Here is a 22,320-nt window from a genome sequence, read left to right as displayed (position 1 = left end):
AAGTCTCTTGCCTTGACTCACATGTATTTTTTCCTGAATTCCCAGGTATGTTTCCATAAATTTCTGTACTCTGGCCTGGACTGAGTATCTATTTCTTTTCCAGTTCTAAATTTTAAAATTATTGTACTTTCCTAATATTTTTTTATTTTTTATTGAGAGATAATTGACATATGCCATTGTATTAGTTTTAGGTGTACAACGTAGTGATTTGATATATGTATATATTGTGAAATAATTACCATAATAAGTTTAGATAACATCCATCATCACACATAGTTACATTTTCTTACAAGAACTTTTACAATCTACTCTTTTAGCAACTTTTTGTAACTAGAAGTTTGTACCTTGTGACCACCTTCACCCATTTCACCCACTCCCACAACCCCCCACATCTGACAACCGCTAATCTGTTCTCTGTATATGTATTATTGTTGACTAAACTAGATTATAAGCTATCCTGTGGCAACAACTCTATCTCATTCTTTCCTTATTTATTCAACAACCATTTATTGTGTGCCTTCTACATGCCAGGAACTGTGCTAGTAACTAGGAAGGCAATAGGGAGCAGAATAGACAGTGTCTGTGGGGGACAGACATTAATCAAACAATCACAAAATACGTAATTATAATATAAAGAGAAGTTATGATAGAATATAAATCTGGGCACCTAACTCAATGTGGTTGGGGAGGGAGTTGTCTGAAAACATCCCCACGAAAAGATGACCAGTAATCTGAGCTCTGAAGGATGAATCAGGGCATTAGCTAGGTGAAGATGTGAGTATAGGAAGGGGCAAGGAAAGGGAGTAATCAAATGTTCTAGACAGAATGGAAAATATGTATAGTGCCTACAGAGGGAAGCATGGCAGGATGGAGGAAAAGAGGAGAAAGAGGAGGAGTAAGAAGGAGGAGGAGGAAGAAGAAAGAAGTGGAAGAAGGAGGAGGAGGAAGAGCAGGAGGACGAGGAAGAAGGCAGAAAAAGAGAATAGGGAAGAGAAATAGCAGTTGGTATAAGGAATGAGCACAAAGATTAAAGAGAAGAGTTATTGGAGCTGGGGGCACAGAGGAGAGCAGGGCAGATCATGAAGGGCCTGGTAGACCATAACAAAGATTTGGCCTTCAGCCAAAGAGGCGTGGAAAGTCTTAGAAAGATTTTAGGCAGAGGAGTGAAATGACCAAATCTGTCTTTTTATATTTGAACAAGGTCCATGTGACGCCTATATACATCAATTTTACTAGGCTTTTTTGGAGTCAATGACTACTTTAGTTGGCCTTCAAAGCCAATTTTGTGTAGTGAAGCAATTTCTACTAGAGACCAGGAAGAAGCTAATAAGTTTCTTTGAATGAACACTCACCACTTATAAGAAGGGAGTATTAAGATTAAGTTTGTTCTTCTATATGTTGAATGTTTCAAAACATTCAGTTTTTTTTTAACATTTGAGTATGAAAAGCTAAGAAAGTCATTTACTTGAATCTAACATTCTTAAATAAACAGAGCTGTCCATTAAAAGTTGAGGGGCCAGAAAATGTAGCCTTATAATATATACTATATATAAATATGCATATTTATATATAATAATAAAACAGTAAATAAGATGAATAGCTCTCTTTGCCTATATCTTTGTCAGCTTAAAATTTATGATACTGTATTTTAATACTTTAAAGTACAGTGATTATTTGGCTCTGATTTTTCCATGACACTTGCAAATTACCAGTAACCACCAGTTCAGGAGACTAACTTTAACTTTAAAAAATGGACACTTACAGAGCACTGGTTATTTTATGTTTTAATTAATGAATGTTTAAATTTATATATGCCAATTATAATGTGCAACAATGTTGGTCTATGCTCTTTATCTTGTCACTTTTTATTTAAGAGAAGAAACTGTTTGGATAAAATTATTTTAAATTGATAGACTAACAAAAAAACTTAAAGACAAAGGTCTTCTCAATTAAAATCTAATACATATATAAAATCATGTTCTTCTATTAATTAAACAATACTGACTTTCAGAAGCAAACTGCCTGGAAAACATGGAATACTGTCAACCGAGGTGGTAACTCATACAGCGGTATGGTGGTAATTCAATAATCTGTAGGTTATTAGTAAAACTGTAGGCTATGGGATAGTTAAGAACAAAAACAAGTGCAAAATCAAGACCTTCACCAAACATAGAGTCTATAAGTGTGGTTTTCTCAAAAACAGAGACAGACCAAAAACTAAGGGATATCAATACCAATTTCTCTTATTGGTTATTGATGTCTATGATATCTCTCCTATATTCAGTTTGTGAGAATATAGAAATTTATTCATCAAATAGATGATTATATATTTAATTTGTACACAAATCTGGGTAACTAAGTTGTAGTCACTAAAAGGAACAGAATGGATTCAAAATTCCATCTCATATTGACAACTAAAACAATTCTTAAGAAAAATGAACCCATTTTGGAAGATTCCACTGAATTCTAGTTATTCAATTGAAAAGAGCAGATAAATCAACAGATAATTTAGTATTTCAAATAAGTTTATATGGGAAGTCACAATGAGAGATCATTTTTCTATCTTATTTAGTTGAATCAGTAGAACCTATACTTAGCTTTGTCTTTAGTTTAAAAAAATCATAACAATGCAAAGAGCCTTGAAATGGAAGTCTAAAAAGTAAATTTGAGTGTCAGGTTTATTACTATGTCCTTGAGCAAGTCACTAAGACTCTGAGGGTCTTCGGTCTCTTAATTTGCAGATGAGCATAAAAACATCTGCCTTGCTTATCCCATGAGTTGATGTAAGGCTCAAATAGGCAACAGACAGAAAAGATGATGAAAAGTATTATCATCTGAGACAGAGCAGTATAGGAACGGAACACAGGTCCAGGATGGGGTTCAAGTCCAATTCTGCCATTTACCAACCGTGCACCATTAGGCAAGTCACCAAATCCCTTTCTGCCTCTATTTCTTCCTCCACCAAATGAGGGAGCTGAATTATAAGGTCCCTTCCATCTCCAAGAGTCTCCGATCTTATATGGGAAAAATCTCATGAGAAAACTCTCTAACATGCTTTTGTTTTCTATGAAAGTGACAGACACTGATTAGGTGTTCATGATTAATTTTAGTCTCTGTCTTGCAAATAAAAGAAAAATACATTTTCTTTGGCATAAGCAGGCTTGCATCCCTTACAAAATGAGGTGTGGTATTAATTTATTGACTACATGTCAGAATGTTCTAAATGTAGAAAAGTGGCAATCATGAAGAATTATGAGAATCATTACATGGTATGAAATCTGAGCATGAAAGTAACATTAGGAAAGAATCTGCCCTTGAAATAAAGAAAAACAGAATCTGTGCTGCATTACTTACGGTCCACGTTAAAATCCACACACCCCGTACAAACAAAAGATCCCAGCTAAACATGGAGGTACAGCTGCCCTTGTCTGGTAGTTTAACTCACTCACTTATCCTTTTAATTACTTGTTCTTCTTGGTGCTAAACTTGGGTTTTGTGTACACCACAACTAAACATGGAACAGACAACAGGCGACGCAACACAAGCTTTTCTTGTGAGATCTACGAGAGCAGGAATTTTTGTCTGTTTTATTCACTAATGTATCCCAAACACCTGTAACAGTGCCCAGTACATAATAGGTACTGAATAAATATGTATCAAAAGGATGAACTTGCTTCCATTTTCTGCCTTGAATAGATAAGTTACATTCTTTTTAGAACCTTCATCGACTTTCTTTATATCATTAAGTTGCTTCTTATAAAAAGAGATAAACCACAAGAATTTAACCAAAAGCAGCCCTAACAAAAGAAGTAGGTGGGCAACAATACATGACCAACCCAAAAGCCTGAAACCTATCTGTCACCTTAAAATCGTCTGAATTAGAAGTAATGTTTGTTTCAGTGTAAAATGACTAAATAAACGAGACAGACAAAAAAGCTAAAGAATGGCTCTTTTCATGCGACTAAAGAGAATACTTCAAACAGTGTAGGGAAAAACAATCTACATATAATTCATAAAACGAGATTAAAAATACATGAAAAAAGAGCTATTAATAAATAGGCCTCTTGTGTTTCCTCCTTTTAAAACTCAAAACAGTGTGGTCTGCCTTGTGCCCACATCAAAGGAATCCAACTAACTGAGAATAAGGGAAATGAGGGCTCAACTCAACCTCTCTCTCGTGGTGCCTAAACACATTTTACAAAAATGTTCTTTGAACCAATAACACGCTTAGAAAACCAGAAACAGAACAGGAAGATAAACCCACAAGAGAAAACAACCATGACATCGCCACACCCCCTTCCAGTTTTCTCCAAAACGTTTTTTTTTTTGCCAGATGAACACAGTAAGTCAAAGAACTCTATTTTTAACGCATGAGTCTTGGTGGTGGCACAAGAGATCAACGGAAAGTCTCTTGTCTTTGGGAAAACATGAGCCTCTAACACAAAGTATGTAAGCTTATAAAATAGCATGTCTGATACAGGAGGCATCAAAATGAAAGGATGAACGAAGCAGTGAGCAAAGTAAGGAATGTCTCTAAAAAAGAATTTTAAAGTAAGTCAGGAAGAAGTGACAATGTATAAATTTGCTCATCAATTCTCAGTATTCTCCTCATACGATATAACTGAATATAACTATAAAACTATACATCTATATAATTATATAACTCTATATAAACATATATATACAAATTTTATATGTATACATATAAAAGTGCCAGCCAGCACAGATAAGCTGGAGAGAGAGTTGGGGAGAGTTTTGAGGAAAAGTGGGGTTGGGCCATAGTGTCACCTTCCTTACTGTGGTGGGAAAAGAGGATTTTAAATGAAGCTTTGTTCTGTATTATCAATGACACTCCCTTGCAATTTGTTAAGAGGACGTAATAAAGATTTAAATCATTTTTCAATTATTTCTAGATGTTATTTATTCATTTATTACACAAATATATATTGACAGAGGCAATTTCTTGAGATTGTGCTGACATTGGCAGCCTCTGGAGAGACAAGACTTCTGGTAGAAGCAAGAAAGCCCAGTTTTACATAGGTTACCACAAAAAACAGATCTAGAAAGGGAAAATCATATTCCAATACAGCTCCTTGTTCTATTCTTTGAGAACATCAACGGTTAAGTTAGCTTTTATGATGTGGCCTGGAAGCCTAACTGTTATGCACCATATAGAAAATGTGTTTGGAGTTGTAGTTGACCAGCAGCTGAACTTGAACTCAACTGTTCAAATTGGAGACTGCCTGTTCACTAGGCAACTTTTTCCCACAGCTAGTCATGATGCTGTTTAATTCTCTTCTAAAGGTTAAACTACAGGATTACCAGGCCTCATGAATTTCATGAGTTCATGAGTTGTGATTAAGTGCAACCAAATTCTAAGGACTGTTAGACTGAAAAATGTCTTCAACCTAAATGCACTGGCATCAACATTGCCAACAATAATAACCCAAGGCTACTTCCATTATGAATCTGGTCTTTGCTTTAAAAAAAAATAGCATGATGCTTGCCTAGATAATGACCCACATAAAGGGTCCTCCGTGATTAACAATGGCATTTGTCTCATACCCAGTGCCAGGAATAAAAGCCTGTGGCTGACTGAAGCCAGCCCAGCAACAGAGATCTCTTCTAAAAACAGAACCCAGTACAACTCATTCGTCAAGATCTTCCAGGGGAAACTAGATGATGAGTGTGTTGATGTCTTTCAAAAACAATCCGCTAAATGCTTTTAGATCCTGTGCCCTGATTACTGTCTGACCTATATATTTTTGGCAATGCTAGTGCCCTAGAGGGCCTGACGATTTGACAAGCAGTTAAAGTCCTCAGTTTTGATGAATTCTGAAAGAGCCAAGATAAGTAGACTCATTTCCTAAAAACGTATTTTCTTCTGATCTTTTAAATGTTAATGGGGCCAAGTCAGTGGATTATTGTAAGCAAGGAAAGTTTTGCCTTATAAAGACTGTCATTATAAACATCTAGTCCCCCAGCCAGTCACAACTCCAGATGAAGTACCCTTTCCAGGCAAGTAGCAGAGACTCTCTCCCTCACGGAACTGGGTGAGAAGGGAAACTAACTTGGCAGATTAGATTTCCTGTGTAAGTTACTGTTTGTTGCTAATCATTGTGGCCCTTGCAAAGGGTCTTGTAAAGATCTAATAAGACAATGTATGGAAATGCTAGCATAGCACCTGACATTATCATCACCATCACAGTAGAATCATATTCTGATCAGGTGCTTTAAGAAGAAATGTAACCTTGAATAGACATCTGCGCTCCCACGTTCACTGCAGCACTATTCACAATAGCCAAGTTGTGGAAACAACCTAAATGTCTATCAACAAATGAACGGATAAGGAAAATGTGGTATATACATATAATGGAATATTCTTCAGCCTCATAAAAGAGGGAAATTCTGCAATATGCAACAACATGGAGGAAACTGTAGGGCACTATGTTAAGTGAAATAAGCCAGTAACAGAAGGACAAATACTGCATTATCCCACTTATATGAGGTATCTAAAATAATAAAAGTCATAAAATTACGGAGTGGAATGGTGGTTGCCAGGAGCTGATGGGGAGGAAGAAACAGGGAGTCACTAACCAATAGACAGAAAGTTAAACAAAATGAATAAGGTCTGGACATCTACTACTGTACCCATAGTCAACAATAAAGTATTGAACACTTAAAATTTTGTTAAGAGGGCAGATCTCATGTCAAGTATTCCTACCAATAAAATAAAATAAAATATTTAAAATGTTTTTAAAACAAAAAGAAATGTAAAGGGAAAAAAATTTTTTTCTTTTTTTGCAGCCTTACTTTTGGACCAGAATATCTCTAATATCTCCAAAGTACTATAGTGTAGTTTTATATACCTGAAATTTTATATATTCCTGTAACCAGATATTTCAAACATTATTTTGTCAGCAAGAAACCAATAGGAAAGGGGTGGTTAACCTCTTAAATATTGCTTATTTCTAAAAGACTCGGTTTGCTCACTGGACTTCTTTGGCAGATACGCAATTACCGTATTAGAGAACTAAAAAGAGCTCTAGGTATCATTTTCAAACAAGGAAACTAAGACCCAAAGAGATTACGAGAATGCCAGACCTAGTACAAGAAAGTGATCTTCTTTGGATGTCTGCACGATGCTCTTTGCACTAATATGATCTATTTGTATGTACATTGAAATGATGCAAGTCACCCTTAGACGGCACGAACAAACAAATGGGGGGACATATGCAAAATAAATACTACTGGCCAGCTGTTTCTCATAATTTACTGCCTTTAATCTTCACAAAAACTTTGCAGCATAGAGATTACTGGTACTGCTTTTAAGGTAAGGAGACTGAAGCCGATGAAGATCATAAGCGAGTAGGAGGCAAAGCTGGGACTCAGACCCAGGTCTAGCCTAACCACCACGCGCTGGCTCTTTTCAATGCACCTCGCTGCCTTCTGGAAGGTGAAGTGAGTCTTGCAACACCCCTGCTAATGAAAAATCACTTTTGCTAATTTTTTGGCTGTTATGCAGAAGCTGTTTATTTCAGAGCAAAACTGTTCCAAGATCACATACCTGTGGTGGAGTCGATAGTAAAAAGGGGTGACAGGTCTCCAGGAATGAGCTCGTAAGCCACCGTTCCATATATCCCAGAATCCCTGTCAGTGGCAAGAACGTTGATGATCTCAGTGCCCGGCTGGGTCTGGCCACTAATGCTGGTCACGTAGGTTGATGGGTTAAACACAGGTTCGTTATCATTCACGTCCTCCAGTTCCACCCGGACAAAAGCTTGGGCGCTTAGCCCACCCTGTTGAATGAATGAGAAATGAGTACAAATGGATCTCTCCTGAACACTGGGAGGCAGAATAATTGACAAAGATCCTAGAATAGACTTTTGAAACAGCAAAATATATATATATATATTCATTTTACTTTTAACTTTGAGATATGAGTTCACGTGTAATAATACTTAAAGCTCCTGTGAGGCAATAATTTCATAGTAGAGGCCAAAGATATTCAAGGAAAGTTGTCTTGATGGCCAAAGAGGAAAAAATACCACTTTTACTCCTAGGATAATTTTTAACTACTAAGAGGTAAGGGAGTATTGATGGGAGATATTATTTTTAAAAGCTCATTGGTGAAAGCCTTCCTAAGAAAGTGCCTTTCAGTAAAGACTGACCTATACAAAGGAACTACACTTCAGTTCTCCAGAGGAAAAGCATAACAGATAGAGGAAAGGGCAGGTGCAAAGGCCCTGAGGCAGGAGAGCAGTGTGTGTCCCAGGCCTCTCAGGGAACAGCAAAGAAGGTGGTGAGGTGGTGTCAGAGAGGCAGGGGCAGGCTCTGCGGGCCTCTAAAAGGACCATGGATCTGACCCATTGGATGGTTTTGAGCAGAGGAGTGGCTTGATTTGCCTTAGATTTTAATGGTCACTCTGGCTGCTGAATTCACAACAGCCTGCAGAGCAGCCAGCTTGGGAGTCAGGAGGCTCTTAGCATCAAGTCTGGAGTGGATGGTGACAGTGGAGGTATTATCCTAAATACTTAGGGCCAGATTTGTTCTGGAATTCTGAGTTTTCCAAGATTTAGAAACGTAATATAATGCATAAAGTAGTGAGAAGTGGATTCCATACTGTTTATTTCGCTTTGCCTCCATCTAAAAACAAGGAGAAAGGGAGACGGAACAATAGAAGAAAATAGCCCTCTGTAATTTTTACTCTTCTAAGGCAAAACATGTGTTCCTGCTTTAAAGCACCACTTTCCACATCTGTCTGGTACATTTTGGTACTTTCATCATAGACAGAAATCCTTGGTAAGTCACAACAGCCTGGGTTTTCTCACTCACTTATCTTCCCTGTTCTCTCTCTCTAATTTTCTTTCCTTTTCCCACTGTGGCGGGGAGGCCCTGAGCAAAGAGGAAAAGGAAAGACTGAAGAAGAAGGTTTGGCCCAAGACAAAGGGAGGCCATGGCTGCTGTGCAGACAGGGAGCCCGCACCAGCCGGGCTGAGGGAGGGCGAGAAGCAGTGTTGTCTGGGCTGAAGTGTACCAGGAATCCAGAAATGGCTCTCGAGCACTGAGGTCCCACATACCCCAGACACCGAAGATTAAAAAGGAATTGGGAAATATGTCTTTATAAATAAATGGCATGATTTTCCATGTTCTAAGCTGAATAAAGTGCCAGGGCCATGCAGGCTGCCAATTAGAACAGGGGAAATGAGGGCTGATTATGATGGTAATAAAAACAATGGAAGTTCCACCCAGTCTGTGTGCCTAAAATGCAGATTGTTGCTGTATCTTCGGCAAACCTAAATAACTCATAGGTCCCCAGGTGAGGTAGAATAGAGGGGACTGCAGACTGATTAGAAGCAGATGGAAAACATTGCGTACCATCTGACACAGACCCTGCAGCTTCTCCAAAGTGTCTTGCTTCCCGACTTTGTTTTCCACTGACCTTTCCCCTTCCTTATATGTTTTTCCTTGAGTTCAAGAAGTGACTTAGGTTTTAGGAGGGACAGAGAAGAAAAAGTGGGAAAGGTGCCTGGCAGTGGCACAGCGGTTCAGTTCGCAGGCTCCACTTCCGCAGCCCGGGGTTTGCCAGCCCAGATCCGGGCGCGGACCTACACAACACTCATCAAGCCATGTTGTGGCAGGTGTCTCGCATATAAAGTAGAGGAAGATGGGCACAGATGTTAGCTCAGGGCCAGCCTTCCTCAGCAAAAAGTGGAGGATTGGCGGCAGATGTTAGCTCAGGGCTAATCTTCCAAAAAAAATGTGGGAAAGCCGTGAAGAAATGATCCATCAATTATCGCTCCTTACTCATCCATCCTTATTGCTCCACCTTAAGGTCTTTAGGAACAAAGATGTTAATTCCTAGGCTGTCCATGAAGATCCTAAATAGGCGATGCTACCAAAAACAACCAAAATATTAGAGGGACAAACTGAAAAATTTATTGTCACACAACAATGGATCTTTTTGCAGGAAAAGTATTATAGATCTCAGTCTTTTTTATAAATTCAATTTTTATCTGCTGAATCACCATTTGTGAATGTGTGCTAGGTGCTTTACGTATATTTTTGCCTTCAATTGTTATAATCTTCTTTTAGATTTTTATGGTTTCCCCCACTTTTATAGATAAGAAAACCAAAGCGCAGAGAAGCTAAGTGACTTGTCCACGGTAAACAAGGCTGTAAATTGCAGATCTGCAACTGTACCAGAGATTCATCTTAAATTGGACTTTTTACAGTCTTGCCATGGTATGAAATTCTACCTTTCATGAAAGACTTGTTTAAACACTGTGCTAGGGACAAGGCCAACCATGGACTCAGTCTTCGAAGGGAGAAAGAAGACAAGGTCCCTGTTTACAAGGGACTTAGAATCCATGAAACAGACAACAACTGGGCTTGTGGCACTGTGGAACAATCCGGAGCTTAAAGATCTTGGCCTAATGTCTGGCCCTGCCTGCATCTGAGACCATAACACTGAGAAAGTCAGATAGTCGCTGGGTCCAAGCTGCCTCTTCTGTAAAGCAGGGCTACCTGCTCGCCTTGCAGGCCTGTTATTGGAAGGAGGATGTAATATGCATGAAAGCATTTGTAACAGCTAATTGCCATCAATTAACAGAATTTACGGGCTCCTTATCCTAAATACTCAAGGCCAGAAGATCTGTCTGGGAATTTTTCAAGTTTTAGAAACATAATATAGTGCATATACCTAACCAGGTCTGGAGTGGCACTTCATAATCAAGCACTTCATCTTCTGCAGCACAATATATGAATAGATACATTTAGAGGGATAAAAATAACATGAATGGCCTCATGTCAGTTCCGGTCAGGTTCCTCCGCAAATGAGTTTTCAAAACATTCCGTCTTGAGAGCCTTGGAGTTTCAGAATTACAGGATGATCTTCATTACTCACATGCAGACACAGCTATGAACGCTGAATAGAGGGAACCTCAATACTGAAGGGATCCTTGAGATGGGTCCTCAAAAACAGATAGGATTTTAGGGCTCCAGCTGGTGTGCAGTTCCAAAAGTCTGGAGGAGCCCTTTTTAATTGGGAGATATGGACCCAACATTCAAGACCCGGAAGTTTGGCTGCTGTCTGGATAGTGAGGAGGCCCTGGTATGGTCCCTTCCAACGAGGTTCAAGGGCAGTCTTTGTTCTTAGTGATTCCAAATCAGAAGAGTGGGAGTAAACTGGAAATGATGGTTTGAAGAGTCATAGTCAGATATCTGAAGTAAGTAGAATTCAGGATGCAGTCCAACTTTTAGGTATATAACAAAACTTCAAAGGTGATGAACACGACTAGAATCTGATTCTTAAGCTGTAGCCAATCAATTTCCTTGCTTTGCTTCTGCATCTTCCCTATAAGAATCTTTCCCCTAGCTTCTGTTGGTGGAGCACTCCTAATTACTTCCAGTTTGGCACTGCTGGATTCAAACTGATTTTTGCTCAAATAAACGCCTAAAAATTAAACAAAATACAATTTGACAAACATATATTTCAGATGAAAATAATTTCCTAGAACGTGTAATGGCATTAGAAAAATTTCCCAGCCACGTTGTAGGCAGGGTAAGCACACTAGAGTGGGCGTGTCAAGGGAGAAAGTAGGCAGGATTGAGAGAAGAGCCTTGATAGATTCCTGGAACTTGATTTAAATGTTAAGGAGGATACACTTTATTCTGCATACCAGTGGACTCCATCAGAAAAAAATGCGGTATGTATACTCTCAATACATATATTTTTATTATTAATAAATTATATATACATTTACTTTGGTTACTATATTATTTATATTAAAAACAGCACAAGAATGAAGTTTAAAAGGAAAAAATTCAAAGTTCTGTTTTCTTCCTAAATCCCCATATGGGACACCATTGCTCTCATTAATGATGAGCCATGATCATATTTAGGTGTTAGAAAGAGATACGCGAGGTGCTAATTAAGAGATGCGTCTTAAAAATAAATCAATAAAGATGTTCCTTAGTCAAAAAGTTAGGCAAAGGCCAAATTAACCAAGTCAAAAGGGTCCTTTGCCTCAGGACTTCTCCCAGAGCCTTTCCTATGCACATTTCTAGAGGAGTGTGTTCTGAGGTGTTCCTCACTCTTATTTGACCACAGAACCCTGTGTGGAAGAAGCACCTTGGGAGACAAGTGTCCCACAGAACACAAGGAGGAGAATGTTAATCTGAACTCATTTTCTCCATTCCCTCAGAGTGCCCTCCTCTCAATCAACTGTGACTAAACTTTTGTCCAGCTCCTTGAGACTGTCCTGATAATGCAATCATTGAGACACTCTAAGCCAGAACCACCCAGCTAAGGTGCTTCCAGGTTCCTGGCCCTTAGAAAGTGCATGAGATAAAAAATGTTTATTATTTTAAGCTGCTAAGTTTGGGAATAATTTGTTTCACAGCAATAAGTAACTAATACTCTCCATAAATTCCATGCATGAATATTTAACTTTGTCCTTATCTTTTCTCTTTCCACCAACAAGTTATGGTTTGTTGTGATATAATTTTAATCATTTAATTTTTAAAATTATGCTAAGAGACTCTTAACCAATCTACCTGGATCCCAATCCTTTCAAGACGTGTTATGAAAGTTGGGAGTAGTTTGGAAGAGCACCAAGCTTGAAAGCATACGATATTGGAGGCAGGAGGGCTATCTAGGGCAATCAGCAGATACGGAGAAATTTCTGCTGTTATTTCTACTTGGGCCATTGTCTGCTCTCCATTCTCTCTGTTCTCACCTTCTGGGGCTCCTAAATAGTAGAATATTAACATCTATCTTTCACGTCTCCTAGCTCTCGTGGGCTATGGTTTCCTTTGACAACAAATTCTATAGTTCATGATTCACTGAGCAAAGGTGAAGCAAAATGAGGGTCCTGGAAAAAAAACCAGTAAGCTGTGGTGTCACCAAAGCCAAGAGAAGCAGTATTCAAAGAATAATTGCAAGTTCATTGAGAAGTTGATAAAATGAAAATAAAGAAAAGAATCCCAGGATGTGGCATAACAGAAAGCATGTTCATAGGAGCAGTTTTATTAGGGAGGTGGGATAGAAAAAACAAATCAAAGAAAGAATGAAAAGTGAGGAAATAGAAACAATTATTTTCAGTAGATTTGTTGTGAAAGAAGAGGAATAAAATGGTTTTCTAAAAAGTACGTGAAATAAAAAAGGTTTTGGGTTTTCCTTTTAAGATAGCAACTATTGTTATGCCTTGTATGCTTATGGGAGACATTCAATAGAATTTGCGAAATTAGTGACTCAGGAAAAAGAGAAAATAGCAATAGAAGTGCTATCCTTAAGAAGCTGGATGGGACCCTGAACAGTAGAGATATTTGCTTTTGCTGCAAACATGCGAGATCTCTAATATGATAACAGGAAAGAAGGCAAAGAATGTGAGCTGACAGCAGGCAGGAAGGTAAGGACTTCTCTTTCAAGCGGGCATGTTATTCTTCTCCAGGCACATTCAGCTGCTTAGATAAGCGCAAAAAAGGCAGAATGGGACTTAGATAGGACTGGGGTTTTACCTGGAGGGTTCTGTGGCCTGAGGGAACTAGGAGGAATCTACAACTGAATGACTTTAATGATGGGTCAATAAACTAGAAATCTTAACACGGGAGAAGAATCATCAGCTGGAATGGAAGTACTACAGTAAGTGGGACAGAAAGATAAGAACGCTTATCAGAATATAGCATGCTTGAAATCAATACTTCAGAGGTTGTGTACTTACCGGTGATGATCCTTGGAAATGAGAAAGTTAAGGAACTCAGAGGCTCAGGGTGTTAGGTGATTCAATAAATGGATATTGAAGTCCCCAAGAGGGGAATAGTGGTGGGGAGCAAGACTGAGTAAGGTGTAAAGATCCTAAGTGAGAAGAAAGTTTAGAACATGAGAGCAACAAAAAAGTGTCCATGGTATGGTCTGACAATATCAGCTTCAAATGCGAACTGGTTTTCGATGGAGAAAGGAGTAGAAATTGTTTGGAGGCTGAGATGGGCAAGAGGAGGGCACCCACCTCAACACTTCCCTCCCAGTTTGTGAGGACTAGAATATGAACTTCTCTGTGAGAGGACCAGAGAAGAATTGGTATCCTCAGGGGCAGCTGTTATAATCAGGGCAAGAAAATAAAGGAGCAGTCAGAGACCAGGCTGAGTTTATAGGGGAGTTGGCTAAATGATGGACCATGAATTCCAGAGGGCAGGGTAGAAGAGTTTGGGAGGGCAGTGAGGGTGGGTAGTAGGTTGATTCAAATTCAAGGACGAATAGAGCAGGATGGGATGAGAATATGAACAATAACGGATGGCTGGGAGGCTTAAACTTCTAGAGATAAGAATGAGATAAAGTGGTATTTAAGACATGTAGGCAATAATCCTGGTAGTTTATTAAAGAATGGTAGGCAATCAGTTTGAGATATGGTTCAGATAATTTAACTAGAAAATATGGGCAACTGAGCAATGGCTTATTCCTGAAACTGGGGTGAGGGGGTAGTGATCAATGAAATATAGATAGGAATAAGCACTTGAGTATTGGAAAGTGAGAGAACATAACCTATGAAAATTAAAATAAATGTGCCCTAAATTTCAATTATGCAGGCTAAGTGCTGGAGATCTAAAGTACAGCATGGTGATTATAGTTAATATTACAGTATTGTACACTTGAAATTTGCTGACAGTATCTCTTAAGTGTTCTCACCACTCACTACGTGAGGTGATGTATATGTTAATTAGCTTGATGGTGGTAATAGTCTCACAATGTATACGTATATCAAAACATCACATTGTACATCTTAGATAAATATAATTTTCATTTATCAATTAAAGCCCAATAAAACTGGGGGGAAAAAGAATCAGCGTGCCCTTTTACTCAGTAGATGTGCTTCTAGAGATCTATCTGCACTACACACAAACTGTGTAGCAAACTTCAGTAGCCAACTTTTATCATGAATATACACAATGGCGAAGGGCTAAGTCAATTTACTTTCTATATTGCTAGTCTGACACAACCCTCTCCCTGAAGCCTGGAGTGATGAGATAGAGTTGAAATAGCTTTATCTCAGACACATATTCCAGCTACAGAATTCAAGATATTACAAAAAACAGAGAGAGAATGTCAATAAACGTATACCAAAAAGAGAGTCATTTGGTGAAAATGAATTGTAAAAAGAAACAAGGAATTAGATCTGAGCATGGTATAATTCAATTATACAGCTTTATTGTGAAAAACCACTTGATTTCCAAGTAATCCAATTATTTGTTTCCATTATGTAATTTTATAGCATGCTCACGGCTTCTATGTATGAGATAAATAGCAGCAGCAGTAGCAGCAAAAATCGATTATTTCAGAAGTAATACCAGTAGAATAGAAGTGATTGAGTTAAAAAAATATTGACAGTCATAACAAGGATAAATAGAGCAGTGGCAAAGAAGCCCAGAACATCTAGATATTTTATAAGAAAAATTTTTCTACTGACAGATAAAATGTCTCAGTAATCACCAGAAAATGGGTTCTCAGCAATTTTCTTCCAAAGAGCTTTCAGGACATGTATTAAAAAGAGAAAGGATCAGAGGAAACACCATAGATTGCCAAGGTAATTATGTAAAGCTAAAGGTCTTCTGTCCAGGTGCAGTTCACTGCTTCAGAAAAATTCATGATGGCCTAGAATCCAACATCTTGAACCTAGAATATCCTGTCTGGGTTCATTTATTCTTCAGATCCAAGCTGGACTGTTTTTAGGGGACAGCCCACTAAGTCATTATCAATGCTGTGCAATGGGCAAGAGGAAGCTCTGATAACACATTTCTAGTCACTAAAACTAGTTGCTAAAAAGACTCGGATTGTAGAAACACCATGTTCCCCACCTTCACCAATGTTGAATGTGTTGTTCTCTGCTCATCCTGAGAAAGATGAGTTGATCCTATTCACTATAGGATCTTTGGGTTCAGCATTTGGCAACCAAGACCTGGAAGCAAGTCAAATCAACAAGGGGTCCTTTAGGTCAAGGTGGCTTTGGATGGTAGCCTGGAAGGCACAGCTAGTTCTTTTTGGCAGTTTCCCTGAGAGTATAAGGGATTATATCTATTACAATGATGTGTATGCCTCTAACCTGGACACATTCACAGGGAACAAGCTGTCCCCATGAGGGGACACCCAAATTGAGCTGCCAAATGTCCCAGTGGAGCATCATCATCTAAGAAGGCTACTAGAACCAGTCAACTAAGGTAGAAACATACACCCTGCATTCAGATATGTTCCGACTAAAGTCTAAGGAAGGGAAAAAAGGCAAATGGGTGTGGACTCAGATTACCTCTTGGGGAATATCGCTCACTCCAAGATCTGGTATTTTGATGGCTGTGGCCCTGAATCAGCAGACATTGCTTTTCAGCGATGTCTGTGGTGAGAAAGAGGAAGAGAAGCTGGAGAGCGACTTCTTTAATGACCTGTATTTCTATGACACCACCAAGAACTGCTGATTTGCTGGGCATTTTAAGGGACCTAAGTCAGGGAAGAGAAAATGTAGGCAAAGTGAAGAAAAAAAAAAAAAGTGGAGTCTCAAAGAGATGACAAGCAGAAATGTGGAGAAGCTGGCAAGCTGGAGTCCCCGGAGGTAGTCAAAGCATGGGTCAGAGAGGATGGGACCATGGTCACCTCTGAACAAGTGCTCTCTGCCCCAGGTGGCAGGAAGGAGGAAGGTGGTTCTGATGAAGCCAGTGGCCCTCTGATAGAGCTGGGTCCTCGCTCCAACGCCATGCTGGCCATAAGCACGGGCTGCTCTATGTTTACGGTGGCATGCTTGCAGCAGGTGACTGCCAGTTCACCCTCAGTGCTTCTATAGATTTGATCTTCACAAGACGGAAGACTTTAGTAGAGATGAACCCAAAAACTCAAGAGCATCTAGAAGAGTTAAATTTGGAAGAGGACAAACATGAGGCAGAAGGAGGAGATGAATATAAGGAGGGTGATGACACCAGAGAGGAAAGTGGGGAGGAAGAAGAAGATGAAAAGCACTTGTTGGTGGCACCTGACGAGTACGTGGACTATCTGCCCAGGACTGAGCTTGCACAGGATCACGTGGGACCTGAGGCAAAGGAGAAGAAAGTGCTGAAAGCAGCCCATGCCTTGACAAAATTTACTGTGATGATTTAAGATGCTGCACTGGAACAAAAGTTAAACGGAGTAGTGAATTCCCTCAGTATCACTGGGTGTTATTGCCAATAAACCGGAGTGAAACATGGTAGCCGCAAAGATTTTCTTCTGTATAGCCTTGAATATACCAGGAGTTCTGTGAGCCCTTTGCCTTCCTCTTCAAGGGAACTCTGCACCAGGTCAGTGTATTAGCCATGTCTTGTATTTTCTATATTCTGACACTTTGACATCTGGGGCCTGCTGATCCTGGAGGAGCTACCCAGGGTCAGGTGAGTGTGCTTTTCAAATGCAAACTAACCCATCCAGAGCCCACAGCCCAACCACCTCCTTTACTGGGCTTTCACACTCTGGGCCACTATTCACCAGCCCCAATCAGCCCACGGCCACGTACCAGGTAACTAGAGACAGCCTTTATGTCCCAGAGCTCACTGAAATTATTCAAACAAGACAATCTTAAGCCTGCTCATTCTGCCTCTCCTATTCCTTCCTTTATTAACCACAATAAAGACCCTCGTCCACAGTTTTCCCTCTCTCTCTGCCTCCTGACCAATCCCAGTGCTTCCCATTGTGCACACACCATCTCCCCACTACCTACTCGTATGGTGTGGCATGCCCTTCATCTTGGAATCTGTGAGTCTAACAAACTGTTTTGTCAATGGCAGTCATCTCCTTACCCACACTTAAATAATAATAAAACCTATATTAAACCAGGCAGGGTGCAGAACAGCTCCTGTCCGTGCCAGGGCTGGGTTTAGGATGAGGTCACCTGAACAGGAGGGTGAGACCTTAAATATAAAGTACCCGCAGGAAGGATGTTTCTGTTCTAACAAAACTGGAATATGTCATGCTTTGTGGACAGTTTTCCTTCTACAAAACAAGAAATTTTTACAGAAGAATGTTATGTTTCACATATACATTGTCTTAGTCCATTCAAGCTGCTGTAATAAAATACCATAGACTAGGTGACTTCTAAACAATAGAAATTTATTTTTCACAGTTCTGGAGGCTAGAAGTCCAAGGTGAGGGTGCCAGCATGGCCAGGTTCTGGTGAAGGCCCGGAGACTGCCAACCTCTTGCTGTGTCCTCGGATGGTGGAAGAGGTTAAGGCACTCTGTGGGGCCTTTTTTACTAATTCCATTTATGAGGGCTCCACCCTCATGACCTAATCACCTCCCAAAAGTCCCATCTTCTTATACCATCACCTTGGACAAATGAATTTGAAGGGGACAAAAATAGTCAAACCATAGCAATCATCAATCTGGAGATTGTCTGTTCTTCGATTTCTAAAAACTAGTAAAAGCTACCCACAATCTGTAAACATTTTCCTAGTTATCTTTAAAATTGAATATCTTTTAGTTGGAAAAAAAAAAAGGCATCCCTTTGTTCCACCTGAAAGAGCTTTATGGAGGGATGGTGTGGTTGAAGACGCACTTGTATATTGCAATAGAGACTGGTAAGCTGAGAGAAAAAGAAAACGTTCTTCACAGAGTAAGTCTCTAGAAAAGGTTCAACATGGAAACAGAAAGAAGCAAGAAGGTTTAAATTAAATATCTGGGTTGATTTCTTTTATTCCACTGCCAATGCTCCTAATTAGTGCACTACTTTTCGGGGATAAAAAATTTCCGGCATTAAATGATCTTATTTCTATTAAGATAATTTCTACATACACTTTTACAAGATCATCTGAAACCAACTAATTAGAAACAGATGTTCAACTACTGCAGAACTGGATTTAACTGGTTATTCAATTCTAGGATGGCCTTTTACGATTGTCTCACAACCTATTTAGAATATATTTCCGAAGCCTTGGATTAATATTTGCATACTCATATATTGAGCTTTAAATAATCACACAGACTTGAATTAACCTCAACTCTGTTTACTTCTACTTTTGTTTCCTACATCTTTTCTTACATAGAAGCAAAGATTTCTAAAATCACATAGTCGGTGATTGACAAAAATCTAACCAAATAGATCATGGTAGTTTTATTAAATATAAACAGCTTCATTTTTATGTTAGTTTCTACATGTTTGCTTGTAATAAATATATTTAGACCTCTTTTTTTTTCCCCAAGAAACTCATGTCTTAAGTAGGCAGATCCTCCCATTACTTCAAAAGAGAAAGATTAGACCGGAGAGGTGCTAGCAGCACCCACACAAAAGACTAGTAAGCAGATAAAACAAAAATAGAAACAAAGAAAAAACAAAGAAAGTCTCCAAAATAGACTAAGTAGAAAAAACACAGTACAGATCAGTGTAGATAGTAGGTTATCTTTGCTGCAACATGATGGAAATTGGACAAGTTGTTTCCAAAATGTACTTGGAAATGTGAATGGTTGAGAATAGCCAAGCCGATCTTGAAAACGAAGGACAAAGCTCAAAGAATATATGATATCATGACCTGTTATAAAGCTGAAATGATTAAGAGAGTAGGGTGCCAATAAGAAGGTAGAGAAATAGGTCAAAAATAGAGTGTCCAAAAACAGACACACATACACATATACAGTCACATGGTTTATAACAAAGGTGACACTCCAGTGCCAAAAGGAAAGAATGATTACTTCAGTAAATTGTGCTGGGTCAACTGAATATCCATGTCAGAAAAAAATCAATCTTCCTCCCGCTAGATTGAAAAATAAGTGTAAAGGGTAAAACAATAAAGATTTTTTGGAAACATACAAGAAGAACTTTATGTCCCTAAGCTAAGCAAATATGACTTAAAAGGATAGAAAAAGTACTAGTTGTAAAGGGAAACAAATTGATAACCTGAGCTTTATTAGAATTAAGAACTTCCGTTCCTCAAAAGACACCGTTAAGGGAGTGAAAAGGCAAGCCACAGAAAGGAAGAAGACATATGCAATAAATATACCCAACAAACGATTTGCATGCCAAAAATATAAAACATTCATACAAATCAATATGGAAAAAAAGCCAACAATACAATAGAAAATGGGTAAAGAACTGAATAAACACTTCACAAAACAGGTTATACAAATAGCCAATAAACATGAAAAAGTGCTCAGTTCATTAGTCATCAAGGAAACGCAAAGTAAAACCCCAATGTGATATACCACTACACAGGTACCAGAATTGCTATAATTAAAAAGACATTAAATACCAAATATTGAGAAGGATGTGAAACAAATTAAATTCTCATACTCTATTACTGGGGGTATAATTGCTACAACCATTTTGAAAAGTTGTTTGGCTTTCTTATGATCTGGAAATTCCACTCCTAATATATACTTAACAGAAATGCTTATATTTGTTCACCAAGTTACATGTATAAGAATGTTAATAAAATCACTATTTGTAGAACCTAAAATGGATACTTAATGTTATAGAATAAATTTAAAAATATTGTGAATTCCCATAAAAGGATGATATAAACCAATAAATGAATGAACTATTGCTACACGCAAAGCATGAATGAGTCTCACAAATAATGTTTGGCAAAAGAAACTAAACAAAAACACATACTGCATGAATCCATTCACTGAAAGTTTAAAAACAGGCAAATAACGTTTGGTGTTAGAAGACAATAATGATTATCCTTAAAGAGTGAGAAGAGTAGTTACAGGAGGAGGCCAAAGAGGGACTTCTGGGGTGCTGGTAATATTTCTTCACCTACATCTATGCATATGTCAATTTCTTTAAAATCCATTGAGCTGTACACTCCTGATTTGTTCACTTTTCTATATGCATTTTATACGCCAATTTAAAAATTTACAAAAAAAGAAGATACAGGAGCCAAACTGAAGGTGCCTCCGCTGATCTAAGATGGGTCAAAATGACCATCAGAAAGGGTAAGCTGAGCAACATACAAAACACATCAAATATGAAAACTCAGGAATTTATGATTTAACCAGGAAAAAATCATCAGTAATCTTTAGAGATGGTCAAGGCACTAACTCATTATTCTAAAAACTGATAAAACAAAGAGAATAATCAAGCATTATTCTGCTTTTCCTACATGAATTATATTTCAGGGTAATCAAATGGTTGATGAGAGAAGATTCTTCTTAGTTGAAGAAATTACAGATAGTAAATGTAAAAGCAATAACAGAATCCAGAAATCACTTATTGCAACCCCTAATGAAATAATGGTATGTGTCTGCTGATGCGATAAGAAGCATTCAGCACCAGCTAAACAAAGCCCAAACTAATCAGGTGTCTGGCTCTAAATGTCAGTTTATAGGAAATATGATAAAAGAAAACATTAAATGAATCCCAAGGATGTAATTAGCCACATTTGAAATGTGGAAAATTTACAGAACAAATGACTTGATTTCTTCCAAAAGTAAATACCATAGGAAAAGAGGTAAGGAGGTACAAGGGCTGACTGTTACCAACTGAAACTAAAAGAATATGGCAATCGTCAAGTTTTGGATTTATTTGGATCTTGATTCAAACAAGCCAACTATTAAAAGACATTTTTTAGATAATCCAGAAAATTTTAAATGCAATGGATATTAGATATTATCAAAGAATTGTTAATGTATTATGATCATGTTTTAAAAAGTCACTATCTGTTAGCTATATTATTGAACTATTTATGGATGAAATGATATAATGTCTGGTATTTGCTTCAAAATACTCCTGCAAAGGAAAGAGGTAGTGATTTATGAAACAAGATTGGCCAATTGTTCATAATCATTGGTACTCCCTGTTGTGTACAGAGTGGTTCACTTTTATCAAAGTGTGTTTGAAATTTCATGCATAGACTTACCCCATCCTTAGCTTTCACCAAGAGATCATAGGTGGCTGGATCCCTTTCCCTGTCAATATCTTGAGAAACACAGATTTGCCCATCACGTGGGTCGATCTGGAACGCTTGAGGTGCTTCATAGCTTTGGAATCCATCATAAAGAGAATACTCAACAAAGCCATAGAGTCCTGCATCTGCGTCAGAGGCTTTTACCTACGAGACAGGAGGTTGACCAGTGAGGATACAGAAATGCTACGAGACAGGCGGTTGACCAGTGAGGATAAAGAAACACTAGCATTAACTTTTCTGTTGGTCATGAATTACTATCATGACCTGCACAACCAAGTAATCCCCACAGCAAGTCACAAATTGTAGGCTCTGGTTCTATCTCTCTCCTCTCTCACCTTCTACAGCACTCGCCCTCACTTTCCTCCTCCCTTTGTGAGTTCTCCTTTTCAGTCTCCTTTGCCCACTC

The 22,320-nt window shown here is 38.5% G+C and overlaps 1 protein-coding gene and 1 pseudogene across 1 annotated transcript in view; one reads left to right on the top strand and one right to left on the bottom strand.

The window, feature by feature from the left end:
- DCHS2 (dachsous cadherin-related 2) overlaps positions 1 to 22,320 on the bottom strand; it is a 248,773-nt gene that overhangs the window by 104,902 nt on the left and 121,551 nt on the right. Inside the window, exons 2-3 of the mRNA XM_014737988.3 lie at positions 21,867 to 22,058; positions 7,568 to 7,799 (exon numbers count right to left, since the gene is read on the bottom strand). Coding sequence (XP_014593474.3) covers positions 7,568 to 7,799; positions 21,867 to 22,058 — 424 coding nt within the window. The remainder of the gene's footprint in view (positions 1 to 7,567; positions 7,800 to 21,866; positions 22,059 to 22,320) is intronic.
- LOC111772603 (kelch domain-containing protein 4 pseudogene) lies at positions 11,054 to 17,137 on the top strand (annotated as a pseudogene).

The sequence above is a fragment of the Equus caballus genome, chromosome 2 (genome assembly GCF_041296265.1).
Source record: "Equus caballus isolate H_3958 breed thoroughbred chromosome 2, TB-T2T, whole genome shotgun sequence".
NCBI classification, from domain to species: Eukaryota; Metazoa; Chordata; class Mammalia; order Perissodactyla; family Equidae; genus Equus; species Equus caballus.
The sequence above is the reverse complement of the archived record's forward strand: the minus strand, read 5'-3'. Positions and strand labels throughout refer to the sequence as shown.